Genomic DNA, 13,945 nt, shown 5'->3' with positions numbered 1-13,945 from the left:
CTTCTGAGATAATTATATGAGAGAAACTTTCCTAAAAGCTTTTAAAGTGCAGTACTTCATTAGAACAAACTGATAATCTGAATAGGAAAAATGTCAGATTCCAAGAAATAAGCTATTTTATGTTCTTTTCAGAATAGAATGTTTTTTAATAAGGTAAAAAGTTAGTCTTTCTCACATTCTTAAGTATTTGTAGGCTTTGCATTCAATTTATATGGAAAAAGTTGTTATTTTTCTCAGTGCACAAGGAGTTTGATTTATAAGAGGACTGCCAGAGAAGAAAATCTGTCATCATATTTTATAGCCACACCGCTAGAGTAATGCTAATAACCAACATCTGTACTGCACACCACAGTCTACAGAGGGTCCTACGTAATTGATCCGATCTAATTCTCACCGTAATCCTGTGAAGTAGGTAATGGCTGGGTTGATGTTATCACTGTAGTAGTCACAGTTGTATTACCATCCTCCCCATTTTATAGTTGAGGAAACTGACACTCAAGGATGTAGGTAATTTGCCCAGAATCTGTAAACTTATACTCCCAAAGAGAGAAAATAAATTTTAAGTTCTGATATTATAGTCTATTTATATCTGTGTTCAAGAATAAAAAAGCTAATTGAGATTTTTAAACCCCATTTACTTCTTATCTATTATTGTTGGGGTGGGAAGTAGACAGCAGTTAAGAAAATATGGTTAATATTTCCAAACAGTGCAATATTTTCCATTCTTCTTAGAATTATGCCCGTTGTTTGAAGGTCAATTAATTGCCATCTTCATTTCCCTTTGGTCTTTACAGTAATTCATTGTATAGTACATTAAATTTGGGAGAAAATAATGCTTAAAGGGTGGGACTTCATTCTTGGAGCCAATTTTTTTCTCTTTTGAGACTTAGTTGTTTGTTCTTTCAACAAAAATGTATTGTATGCCAGGAACTGCACTAGATCCTAACTCCTTTGCTTTCACATTTTATTGGTGAATAATACTATTACTTTGTGACTAATGTCCAGCTGGCTCTGTTCTCTCAGGTGGGGTGACTGCTCTCTGTTGGGACCCCGTCCAGCGAGTGTTGTTCTCGGGCAGCTCAGATCACTCTGTAATCATGTGGGACATCGGTGGGAGAAAAGGAACAGCCATCGAGCTCCAAGGACACAAGTAAGACTGCTGGTGCTTTTATAAAGAACACTGAGAAAAGATTCCCAGCCAAAAGCTAGAACAAAGGAGTGCGGGCCAGTCTCCATGGCAGGATCTCAGCGTGGGAAGGAACATGGCAGGAACGCAAATAATAGCCACTTTGATTTACATCTGTACATCTGTTTATTTATTTATACTCCATCTTATTCCACAGAGGATCTGAGAGTGCTTACAGAAAACCGTAAAATAAAATAATGGCAGCAAATAAAGAAAAGGTAAAAATTAGAACCAGAAAGAATATAAGAGTCAAAATTTGAGAATGAGGGAAAAATGAGCTTAAAAATAGGAAGGCCCACAGAATTTCTTAATTGAGTTCCAATGTGGCTGTAAGATTCCTGGCAGCTAGAGGAAAGAGAGAAATCATATCCTTCCTTACACAGTACATTTTGTACTTCACCAAATATTTATTGAGTTCTCGCCTGGATTCATATCAGGCTCTTCTTCCTTCAGGGACGGTTTCAGGGGCCTGGGAGGAAGAGCAGAGAGAGCTTTGTGTTTCCTTGGAGCTGTTCTCAAACTTTGCAGTACACAAAGAATCACCAAGGAGTTTGTTAAAAAGTAGCTTTCTGGGCCCTGTCTTCTGAGATCTGGTCGCTGTCTGGAGCTTCGGGCGTCTGTGTCGTAACCAGCCTCCCAGGCAGCTCTCTGCTGGTGACCCTCAGACCACACTCCGACTTGTTCCACATGTGCTGCCCACAGTCCCTGGGGGCAAAGCCTAATCATGTTGTAGGAAGGAATTTTAGATCTCTTTAGAACACTCAAGCAGTTCTGAATTGTTTAAACTTGTAAAGTTTTCAAAATGCTATTAAGAATGACTCTAGACAGCCATGAACAAATGTCAGTCCTGCTCCCATGAACTGACTGGTTTTAAGCAACATTAGCTCGGCCTGTAAATCTGCGTGGAAACACTAGTTTTAAAATAGCCTTCCCAGTTAAATCTACAGTTTGGGATTATTGGATATCAGTGAATTCAATTTTAGACAGCCCATGCAAAAATAATTATTTTAATGTTAGAGTTTAGTTTTAGAGAAGTAGCTGGTCAGCCCTTCTTTCCCACGTTAGAGAACAGATCAGTTGTCTGGGGCTACACCTGGCTTGTGGGTCACTTGGACCTTGTCATCAGCACGTTAGAGGGGTCGTTCTCTTATATTTATCTCCATGACATGGACACACATCAAGATCTTGTAGAAGGAGTTGACATCATCTATGTAAGTGAAGAGAAAGAGAAGCCAAAAACAGTCTTCTTTAATAACACTCAATTATCTAATCTGCCAGGTAATTCCTGCTGCTTTGGACTCTCAGAGAAATAAAACGCAGGTTTTGAATGAAGATCAGTAATATTTATTGGACTCATTCAGATTAGCTCATAATTAGCTTTATTCTTACACAGTGGTTAATAAAGGCTGCAAGCAGCCTTGCATGGCCCGTCCACAGGGTGGTGAAGTGTAACAGTGCTTAACACCAGCATCACTGTGTGCTAAGTGCCCTCATGCAGAATGTTCTAGGGAACTTGCACCTATAGTTTGGTAAGGAAGGAAAAGCTACAAAGTTGAGATACAGTCTCTCAGTCCCAGAAAAATGAAAGGTCTTCCAGTTTCTAAGAAATACAGACTTGACCTTTTAGAAAATGGAACAGACCAGACTTGGAGTCCATCCCGAAGGGATCACACCCTTAGAACTTAGGACAGGCAGGCGGTGAGATCAGGAGCCCCCAGTCAGAACTGGCTGTGAACAGGAATAATGGCAGAAGGTACTTTATTTAATTCAAGCTTAGTAATAAAATGAACTCTCTGAGAAGCTCCTTGTCCCTAGGTCTTAGCGTGAGAGGGGTTGCCCCGGGTGTCACAGAGCTAGGAGAAATAAACTTCCTCAGCATCAGTTGCTGTCAGTCTGTTAGAGCGGGTTTGAATGCCTAAGTTGAGGACAGGAAAGCCGCTGGAGCTGCTGAAAGTAGGAGAAGGGATTCACAAAGAAGGTGTGGGAAGGAAAGGGCAAGGGCACCCGGCCAGAGAGGAGAAGTCATCAGCCCATTGTCAAAGCAGCCATTCCTTTGCCCTGAAGATTGACCCTGGATTGGTGTTCAGTGATCCCTGTATTTGAATAGCACCTAATACTTTTTCAAAGAGCTTTCAAAACACGCAGACACCTCAGTTTAGTCTTATGATAACCCTGTTAAAGAGAGAAGCCAGATATCATTTCTTAGATGAGCGTACTAGGCTACCATCCTCAAAGACCCCAGCTGGGAGCTTAGGTCTCCCAAACCTTAGGTCCGTTTGAACTAGGAAAGCTATTCAGAACCTTCCTCGTGTCCAGAGCTGTGCCAGGCACTGGGGATACGAAAATGAACATTGAGTAACATATGGTATCCCCCTTCCCCCAGGTGCCCCATGGTGTTTTCTGTCTCTTTTCATCTTTAGAGGCCAAGGAGTTTCTACTTGGGGTCCAAGGCTGCCCCTTGCGCTGAACAATTCCCCGTTTTCCCACCTTCCCCCAGGGTGACTGATGGTATCAGAGTTCCAAATCAAGGACCGAATTGGTGAGCTTGGGAACTGGAGAGAGCAGACTGGACCATAGATCCCCACCCCTCAGGATGGGGAGACTGCCTTCCCCTCTTGTGGAAATGTCCAACCATAGTGTAGAGGGACAACTCCACGTGTCTTCTGTCCCAGGTTCTGCCGCTTCATACCATCCTTCAGCAGCAGTAATACGACATTGTTGCAACTAGTTTGATTTGGTGTATAAAACTCCCATCAAAACAGAGAGAGCTTTAGCACTACAGTAAGTGATGGATGACAGCAAAATGTTTCTAAGTCCAAGGGAAAAAAGCTAAGAAAGTATACTTCTATACAATATTATCTGCGTTGGAAGCATTTTGGTGTTTTTATTCCCTGCAGCAAGTGGAACCATGATTATATGTTAGCTCTGTGGAAGGAAAGGCAAAGAAAAGATTCCAGTTTCAGGGCCAGTTATGTTTTTTCAAGTATTAGTTACCAGTTGGATGGATATTACAGAAGCGTAGACCTGGATATTTATTGTCCCATACCCACCTTGGCAAATCTAATAATGGTACTTGGGCTTTTTTAGGTCCTTTTTTATTCTCAGATAATATCTATCATTCCACGACCAACTTTTTGACCGTAATTTTTCTTTCTAGCAGTGTTTTCTTAGGCTTCTAAGACTTTTTAGCAACTTAATTTAATAGTAACATAATTTAAAGCACAGGTAAAGGGCTGTGTGGTCCCTTGTGATGGGACACTCCACCAAGACTGGGATCCGCATGTTGCATGAAGCTGTGTCACAGCCAGGCCCTGGGCACATGTGGCCTGTGTATTTGCTTCTTCTTTCCACAATCCCAGGTCTTGGTTTCTCTCTCCCTACTCTTCCATGTGTAAGATTTTTGTTATAAGCATCCTCAAAGCCTTTTGGTAAAAAAATAGGCTATTCATAAATAAATATACACTGGAAGAATTTGTGCTCTTCCCTCTTATATCAAGTAAATTGCATGTAAAGTTATGAAAGAAGTAGAATTCTTGCATTCAGCTTCTTCTGGGTTTTGAAGAGGGAGGGCAAAGATCAATATGTATGAAAGCTTTCTCTCCTTCCGAATCTGAGATTTAGGAGCATTTCTCACTGTAGCACTGGAGAATTATCAGGATAGAGAAGAGATGTCTTTTCTATTTTTAATTTAGCTAAACACATAATAGAACACAGTATAAGAAATTAGAGTTCTCATCTTGTTAAAGAGAGAGGGCCTGTGTAGTGTGTCATTAAGTGCTGGTCTCTGAGTCAGGCCAAGCTGTGTTTGAGCCAGCCCTTCTGCTAATGGCTACATAGGCTTAGGCTAGGTACTTCATCTCTCTGATCTCAGTTTCCTTATCTCTAAAATAAGGGTAATGTTGGAAAGAAAAACCCTCAAAGGTTATCAAAAAACATAAATGATATAATGCATGTAAAATAATCAACACAAGAGTAAGGGCCAGTAAGTGGCAGTTGTTAAAATTATTCCTGTTAATGAAAATTATAATAATTCGAAAATCAAGCTCTTGGATATGATTACTGTTTCTCCTTGATTGTAGCATTTACTATGGAAATATTGCCACATACACACACCTCCTCCTCTTATTCATAATACATCCAACAAATGTTTAGTGAGCTCCGGCTCCACACCAGACTCTGTGTTGGGCACTTAGGACATGCAGGCGGGCCAGTTGGCCAGTTTCACTGGAAAGTGAGAGGCTCAGTGGGGGAGTGACTCTTGATTTGGATCTTAGGAGATGAAGAGATTCTCATGGTTGTCAGGATCAGAATGTTACTCAAAACAGAACACATGAAAACACTAAATATAGTGTTTTCAGGAAATTGCAAGTGGGAGCTGGTGGCTAATCTGAACTTCCACCCTAGTCTCTGAACAGCAAAATGTTGCTGATCTCACACTACTGCTCCCGGACAGAGGTCCCTGAGTTTGGGTTCAGGCTGGCTGCGGTCCACAGATCCCTGGGGAAGCAGATCCCTCTCAGGTCCCTTTGGTGTGTGGTGACCCTGGGTATCAGTTATCCAAGAGACCTCACACGTGTGGATTGCTTATGAACCTTCTCTGGTCCTTGGAGGTTTGGAAAACTTATGAATATGGGAGTTCTGAATATAAGAGAGCGAGATATCTGGTAGCAGATGCATAACTAATCAGATTTATACCAGGTAACCCAGGACTTTTCATCAAAGAAATGAAAGATACTATACATTTAAGTCCATCCTACTCTTAGGAGATGGAAGAGGGCCTACATTGACATCTGGGAAGATGTTAGCCTATATCTGAAAATCTGTTTCTATGAAGAGGATAAAGGCTTCTCTACCCTTTCTCCTTAAGAAGCCTCAGGCCCAGGACCAGCTTCCTGGGCATGTTTCCTGTGCAGTTGCTCAAGGCCCTATGCTTAGGAGGGCCTCATGCTTGGTTTAATTCTCTGCTGTCACCATCTTGTAATTCCTAATCAATTTTCAACAAGGGGGCTTGTATTTTCGTTTTGCGTTGAGCCTCCCAAATTATGTAGCTGGGCCTGATTAGACATGTTGCCCCTAGGGCTGGTGAGAGAGGAAATAAGGCCGTCCCACTAAGTGTAGTCTCTGTGGATGGCAGATCCTTGTGGCTGTAAAAAGGGAGGTTTTTGTGCACTCATAAGAGCGTTTGCAGTGCAGTGCACGGAGCACTCATCCATGAAATAATAACCAGTTTTGAAACGCTTTCTAGTATAAATGCTACAGTGATGTCAGATGAAACATGAATGTAAGGAGAAGGTATCTTTTATTCTTTATAACCCTTAGTCTCTGAACCTGGGGATGTTCCCTCACTCAGCTTTTAACTGCAAGGTGGTCATATTTTTTTTTTTTTTTTAAAGATTTTATTTTTTCCTTTTTCTCCCCAAAGCCCCCCGGTACGTAGTTGTGTATTCTTTGTTGTGGGTTCTTCTAGTTGTGGCATGTGGGACGCTGCCTCAGCGTGGTCTGATGAGCAGTGCCATGTCCGCGCCCAGGATTCGAACTAACGAAACACTGGGCCGCCTGCAGCGGAGCGCGCGAACTTAACCACTCGGCCACGGGGCCAGCCCCCAAGGTGGTCATATTTTGAATCTTTAAATCAGGAAGTCCCTGAGCAGCTTTATTACAAAGCTTGGAATCCAGCATTCGTCACTGTGTCCCACTCTTCTGTGTTGGAATGTGAACAGTACTGGAATCCCATAAATTACGTATTTGTTGCTGAATGTTGCTGCCAGCTATGAGTGGCAAAGCAGTTCTTTCTCTAGCTTATTTTGGTTTTACAAGATCACTGATATGTATCAAGATGCCTTAACAAATGAAATGTAGTTCAAATCACAGGGTCTGTTCAACTAAATGATTTTCCTTCTTGCTTTTCAATATCAGAATGGTGGCACGCCATACTTTAAAATGTATGAAATAACAACCAGGAGAGATAGCAAACAATTGACTCTTTTTATAAATGGATACATGCCAAAGATTTTATATTAGTCATTAATTAATACTAGTTAATGATTAATTAATACTAGAAACTAGTAAGATGTTATAACCAGTTCAAAGGAAAATTCAAAGAGGAGACATGCATAGACAATGGAGAATGCTGAGCAGATTCACAACTGGCTTCTTCCATGGGAGGGGCGTGGATGGGGGTTAGTTGCATCTTCACTGGACAAAATTCATTTGCAATAATATCAGTTTATAATTTACATAGTTATAAACTAGCTCAAAGATACCAAAAACGCAGACTGCTATAGAATCAGATAACTCAGAAGGGTATGCTAAATAACACCTGATATTCCGTTGAAAAGACACCCAGTAATTTCTTTTTGTCCATTTCACAGTCTTTCACACTCTGCCTGACAGTTCTTTCCCTCTCCTCTCCTGTAATTATAATAATCTCAAAGGTTATTCTTCATCACAAAAAAGGGCTGGTCTCATAAGATTTGGCCTAATTATTTACATTGGTGTGGTAAGAGTGTTGATTAACCATATAGACTTTCTTGGTTTGCTTTGCAAATAGAGAGCCATACAGTATAAACAACTATTAAGCCCACAAAATTAACTTCTGCCTGCAGGTTTTTGTAAGGAATCTTGGATTGGACTTTTCAAAGCCTCTATTATTTGCTATCCCAAGGCTAGGAAACCAAGCCTAAGAAACTCTGCTCCTTAGTTCACCTATAGTGTTTATAACCTTTTTGAATTCCTCAAGGTTTCCAACATTTGTTAGGTTCCTGGTCTAGTAGCTTCCTTACCACCTGTAAGGCCAGGACCCTGTAAACCAGGTACCAGGTCAGTTTTCCTGGGAGGGCTTTGTAGGCATTGGCTCCGTAAGTTCTTAAAGTCGCTAGTCATATCTGTTTCAGTGAGCATCATTCTCTGATACGACACTCCAGGTAAGGGCTTGCTTGCCTAATTATATCCCGTGGATAGATTCCAACTGAACCTGTGAAATAACTATATTGCCCTGAAAATTAAGGGGATTCAGTAATAGTTTGTGAATTCTGGGGCATCAGTGAGAATAGGATATAATTTTTAAATGTTTCAATTTAGCCTATGAAAGCAGAGTTTACTAAACTGTAGGTTAGAGATAGGTTAAAAAGTCAGAGAGGGCCAGCCCTGGTGGCCTAGTGGTTAAGTTCAGTGTACTCTGCTTCAGCAGTCCAGGTTTGATTCCCTGGCTTGGACCTACATCACCATTAGAGGCCATGCTGTGCTGGCAGCCCACATACTAAAAAATAGAGGAAGATTGGCATGGATGTGAGCTCAGGGTGAATCTTCCTCAGCAAAAAAAAAAAAAAAAAAAGTAAAGAGACAAGGCATCCTCATCTATCCAGAAAGTAGAACATTAGAACAACATCAGCCAAGCAAATAGCCACAATAAAACTTTCCTCTTCAGTTCATTCAGTTCTATGTAATTAATTCTTGTTCTGCTGGTTCTTGGTTTAGCAGTCTGCATTCATGAAGCCGTCTACATCCAGACCAAAAAAAGAAACCCCAGGAAATTCTGACTCCATCCACTAACAGCTTAACAATTATCTAAGCACTGTCAACTCAGTAGCCTTTGCCTAAGAGTCTATTCTTTGAAATATCAATATTTTAAAATACCTGGTACAACAGTCCTTTTCCACAAAACTCTGAGAGCGTCCTTTCTGGCCTGTAGCTTTTATAGCAGAGCCTTCAGGCAAACATCAGAATAATACAAAAGTTGTGTGTAGATTATAGAGACTTAGTGGTTAATTTTTTATTCTGACAATATCAGAATGGAAGACAATACAGTTCTCTATTGGGCTACCCTACATAACTATTTCCTAAGAGTTTTGATCAGTATTTCCCCTGAATGGAAAAACGTATTATAGGCAATGAGAGCATTGGTAAATCTCCATGGTCTTCCCATGAAATAGACAATTTCAGAATACTTAGATTAGTCACATTTTACTGAGCATCTCTTCTGATCTGACAACTCTTCACATGCAACTCAACATAGTAACACATCAAACAAATGCATTTATTTCTAGCATCTCTCTTTTTGTAAGGCAAAGAAACAAATCTTTATGATTTTCCAGGACCCCTCTAGGAAATCTCAATGATAGTTTTAGGTGTAAAAAGTACCCTAACATTTTTATTTCTTCAAAATACTGGGTATAGTTTGGGAAGGCAAAACCAAAGAGTTGTTAGAGGAGTTTTAGGTACTTGATTAAGGTAAGAGCACAGGTGGTCCAAAAATAATACTTGCTTATCTATATAATCAAAGTAAGAATAACACACATTTGAAAATAAATAAAGCAAGTAACACAATTTTCAGGAATTTAGCTCTTTTCACATGTGAGGGCCCTGGTCCTTTTATTTTTTTCCTTAAATAATCAAGTCAACATAAAGCTCTGAAAATTCTGGTGAGATACAGAATCTCTGCTAGTTAGGCAGATTCCATAGAAGGTAAAGAATATCCTTTGCATTGTAGTCAAAGGCATTAATCAGTAAACCAAGGAAACAAACCATCAAAATTGAGGGAACTATGCCAGAATTTTAATGCATTTTTTTTCCAGATTTGAATATTATAAACCAAAGCAAATAAAATTCACTTCCCAAGTTTTGGCCTTCATTTTTCTCTCTCATATTTTGGAACAAATTTGTACTTTACTGGAGAATTGCCTTTTCTCTCAAAAGTCTACAATGGACTTTTCCAGAGGCTGCATGATGAGTGATAACATAACAAATGTGGAGAGAGATGAGTATCTGGCTCTCTGCTGTTAAGCCAGACATTAGAAAGACTTGCAAAAATGTTAAACAATGCTATTTTTGTCATCAAGATTTTTCATTTTGGGAAAGAGTTATTTTTCACAAAATATGTTATTTATGTTAAAATGGAATGGATCCATCATTGCTATTTTCAAATGAATCAGTACTTTTAAAATTTCTCAGTTTTGATTTCAAATATGACAAATATTGATGATTATCACTCATTTAAACCAAAGCTCTTTGGTGTCCTCCAATAAGTTTTAAGAGTGTAAAGTGGTCCTGAGACCATAAAGTTTGAGAACCACTGCTTTATTTCTTGTTGTATTTCTTTTTCATTATTGCACCTGGCATAGTCTCAACCACTCATTTTAATTATAATAGTTAACCAAAGTAGCTTATATTTCATAGAGAAAATTGGGAGGGAGGATGTGGATAATTCAGAATTGTCACATACAAACATTTGAGCAGACTGCAAAGCTCGTGAACACATATAACACAAATTTGTACTGCAACATACATCACTTCTGTATCTCCTTGAAGTGGCAAAAACGAACCCGTTCATTGACAAGACACTAAGGTATAGCCTCTCTGTAGCATATAAAAATAGGAAGTAAACATATATACACTTAATGCTATTCTTTGTAATCAAAGTTTCAGTATTTTAACTTAGGAATTATCTAGATATCCAATGATTATCTGTCGATTAGCACAACTTAATATTAGTCTGTTTTAAGTTACCTAAAGATCTTAGGAATAATCTTTAAGTTTATTTGCTACAAAACATAATTGCTGTTTATATAAAGTTTATCAGAACAATTATTCAATTTATTGGAACATAAATTTATATTTTTCATAATATTAAACATTATATAGGCATAATATTAGCTTATTGGGGCTGGCCCGGTGGCACAGCAGTTAAGTGCGCATGTTCTGCTTCAGCGGCCCAGGGTTCGCTGGTTCGAATCCGGGTGTGGACATGGCACTGCATGGCACGCCATGCTGTGGTAGGCATCCCGCATATAGAGTAGAGGAAGATGGGCATGGGTGTTGGCTTAGGGCCAGTCTTCCTCAGGAAAAAAAAAATATATATATATATTAGCTTATTGACCAGTAATCCTATATAAATTTAGGAGAAATCGACCCACATAAAATAAAACATACGCTTGCATTACACTTAACACTGACAAATCAGAAAGACAGCTGTGTTTTAAAACATATCACACTAGTCTCATTTGCCAAAGAGTTACCTTAATTTTGTGAACTTGGATTCTTAAGATGTTACTGAGTTAGATAGCATTTTGTGTAAAATAATTTTTATTTTTAAGTTTAGTAAGTTTAAAGTTTTAGAGGTTCAATTTCCTTAGTTTCTGTGAATTTTAGGAATATTTAATTTATATAAGCACTTTATCTTTACAAGTCAAACAGAACCAGTTCTTTTTATTGATACTTCTGGAAATAGGAAAGCATTCCATATCTAAGAGGTAAAGGCCTCTCTGAATTGTAGACACAGGCACATGGAGCTTCATAGCTTCACTTTTACAACTTCAGCCACAGGTCAAAAGTAAACACAAAAACCACCAGTCCAGATTTCAAAGAGCTATTCTCCTTCCCATTGGGCACAGAATGCTTAATTGATTTGAGCTCAAATTAGAAAAATATTCAAACACAAACGACCAAGAAACCAGATTCCCTGTTCTCTCTTACTTAGTGGAGAGTAGATCTCACTAATCTTGTAAGTGATCACCAAATTGTCAGACTGTAAACCTGAATCCTCCATCATGGCTGCCACCAAGAGGGACTAACTTAGCAGCCACGCATGAACTGGAAAGAAAAGTAAAACACAATCAGTAGAGAAAGATTATTAAAACTAGAGAAATGGAGAGTCAGTAAAACTCAAGTCTGTTGTTGCTTTGGATTCACCCTGGGAAGCCAAGAAATGGCATGCCTGTGCCTAAGCCGCCATGATATGGTTCACACCTCAGGCAGCACAGTTTACCTGGCTCTGTCAGGTAAATCCATTGGGCATCTCGATGGATGACCTCCAAAACTCCTAAAGGATACTTTTTTTAAAAGGTAGAATCATGACCCTTGAACAAATACAACATGAAGATGTGGCACAGACTTCATTTAATTAATCAGTTAAGGAAGGAACCGGTAAGATATTACAACCAGTTCAACACTCAGCTTTTTTCCTTAAGTGTTGGTAATGAACAAACACTGCCTCTCCCTGTGGCCTCAGCATCTTCGATGAGCATTTTGGCTTATTTTAAATCTTGAGTCCTCTCCCAAGGGTTAGCATGTTGACAGTTCCATCCGTTTTCTGAGATCTGCACTTGGAGCGCAAGGGTGAGTGTGTGTGTTGACTGACTGCTGGGCTTCCTGCCCTCAGGGCTTTCGCTTGCTCTCCTGAACTGTCACTAACTCTTGCTTCCTTTTGCAGTGACAAAGTCCAGGCCCTCTCCTATGCACAGCACACACGGCAGCTCATCTCCTGTGGTGGTGATGGTGGGATTGTCGTCTGGAACATGGACGTGGAGAGGCAGGAGGTAGGGGTCACAGCAGGCTGGTGCCTCGCCCTCCACGGCCACTGGGCTGGGCTCTGCAGCTCTGGCTATGCTGAAAAATGGCTCAGCCATCCCTTCTGCTCATTTCTCATTTCTTTTATGATTAAACCATGAAATAAGACATGTTTGTTGGAGAAAAAAATTCTACTATAAAAGGAGCTCTCATTTTTTTTTTACCCCTCACAAATTGGCATGTAACATTCATGTAATAGAGATTTCATAAGAATTTCGACTGAGACTAAGCTGTGTAGGCTTAAAATCTGTTACACAATTCACAGCAAAAGTTCAGGTGAGAAAAAGGAACCATCTATTTTCAGGCAATTAGCCTTCGGGATAAAGTGCCCACGAAAACAGAAAACTCGTGTGCTTTATGTTATTGAGGGAAATGGTGGCTTGTCTATGAGAAATGGTATTTGATGAAGTAAGAATCTTTAGTTTGGTATTAATAGAAATATTAGAAATAATTATTATTGTGCTTCTTTATCAGTCATGTCCTTAACAGTTCTCCAGATATAAATATATACTTTGTCATTTTTAGGCATATATTTAAGTTTTATCATAATATTCTTTTTTTATGAGTTTTCCTTTTCGCCTTTGAGCATTTAACTGATGCGTTTACTGAATCATCCCCTTTGACAAGTACTTTGAAGTTAACTATTTTCTCATCTCCCTAGAATTATACTGGATAAACTTTCCCTTTGACAGTGTATATTCTTCTAATTTATTTCCTTGCAGGATGCAAAAATTAGATAGAACAGCAACACTTTAAAAAGACAAAAGCAATTTCCCAACTTCTTTCCATGCCCTCACCCAATCTCATTTCAAGAGAGTAGTTGCATTACCCACAATGTAATGCCTTTCAAATGCCAGTAATTAAATGCTTAAGAAGATTAAAGCTTGATTTGCTCAAACCATAAATCCACAGGAGTTCTATTAGTAACTAATTAAAACGATCATTACTGTTAGGAAGTGGGGAATTGTAGAATATTGCTTTTGAAAGTACCACTTGGCCCCATCAGTGTGAAGGCAGGGAAATCAGTACAATATGTACTAGCCTTGCTAGCCAGGCTCCCCGGGTGACTGGTGATCCTGCATGGTAGCCTGCTTTAGATGAGGGACGCCACACCTGGTCTGTCTTGGCTTTTGCCCAGGCCTAACTGACCAGACCAGGGGAGAGCGAACTGCTGGGCTCTTTTCCATCACTGCGTGCTCCCTCCACCCTTGATGGACAGAGACCCGAAGAAGGATAAAGATGTGGTTTCCAAAGACAAAACCAGGCGGTTGGTGGACAGTCCTTTGTGCCGTCTTGCTTAAAAATTATGCCTTTTGACGTGCAGATATATGGGGTTTCGGTACTTATTATTTTAAATCTTCTTTTTGAGTGAATCAGAGCTCTCAGTGAGCAGTGGAGGAGGTTCCATCCATTTTT

General features: G+C 39.7%; 1 protein-coding gene across 3 annotated transcripts in view; it reads left to right on the top strand.

Annotated features, from left to right (window-relative positions):
* Positions 1-13,945, top strand: part of WDFY2 (WD repeat and FYVE domain containing 2) — a 174,538-nt gene that overhangs the window by 151,345 nt on the left and 9,248 nt on the right. For all 3 annotated transcript variants that reach the window (XM_014851400.3, XM_070520613.1, XM_070520612.1), the window contains 2 exons: positions 1,024-1,150; positions 12,393-12,498. In XM_014851400.3, coding sequence (XP_014706886.1) covers positions 1,024-1,150; positions 12,393-12,498 — 233 coding nt within the window. The remainder of the gene's footprint in view (positions 1-1,023; positions 1,151-12,392; positions 12,499-13,945) is intronic.

The sequence above is a fragment of the Equus asinus genome, chromosome 11 (genome assembly GCF_041296235.1).
Source record: "Equus asinus isolate D_3611 breed Donkey chromosome 11, EquAss-T2T_v2, whole genome shotgun sequence".
NCBI lineage: Eukaryota > Metazoa > Chordata > Mammalia > Perissodactyla > Equidae > Equus > Equus asinus.
The sequence above is the reverse complement of the archived record's forward strand: the minus strand, read 5'-3'. Positions and strand labels throughout refer to the sequence as shown.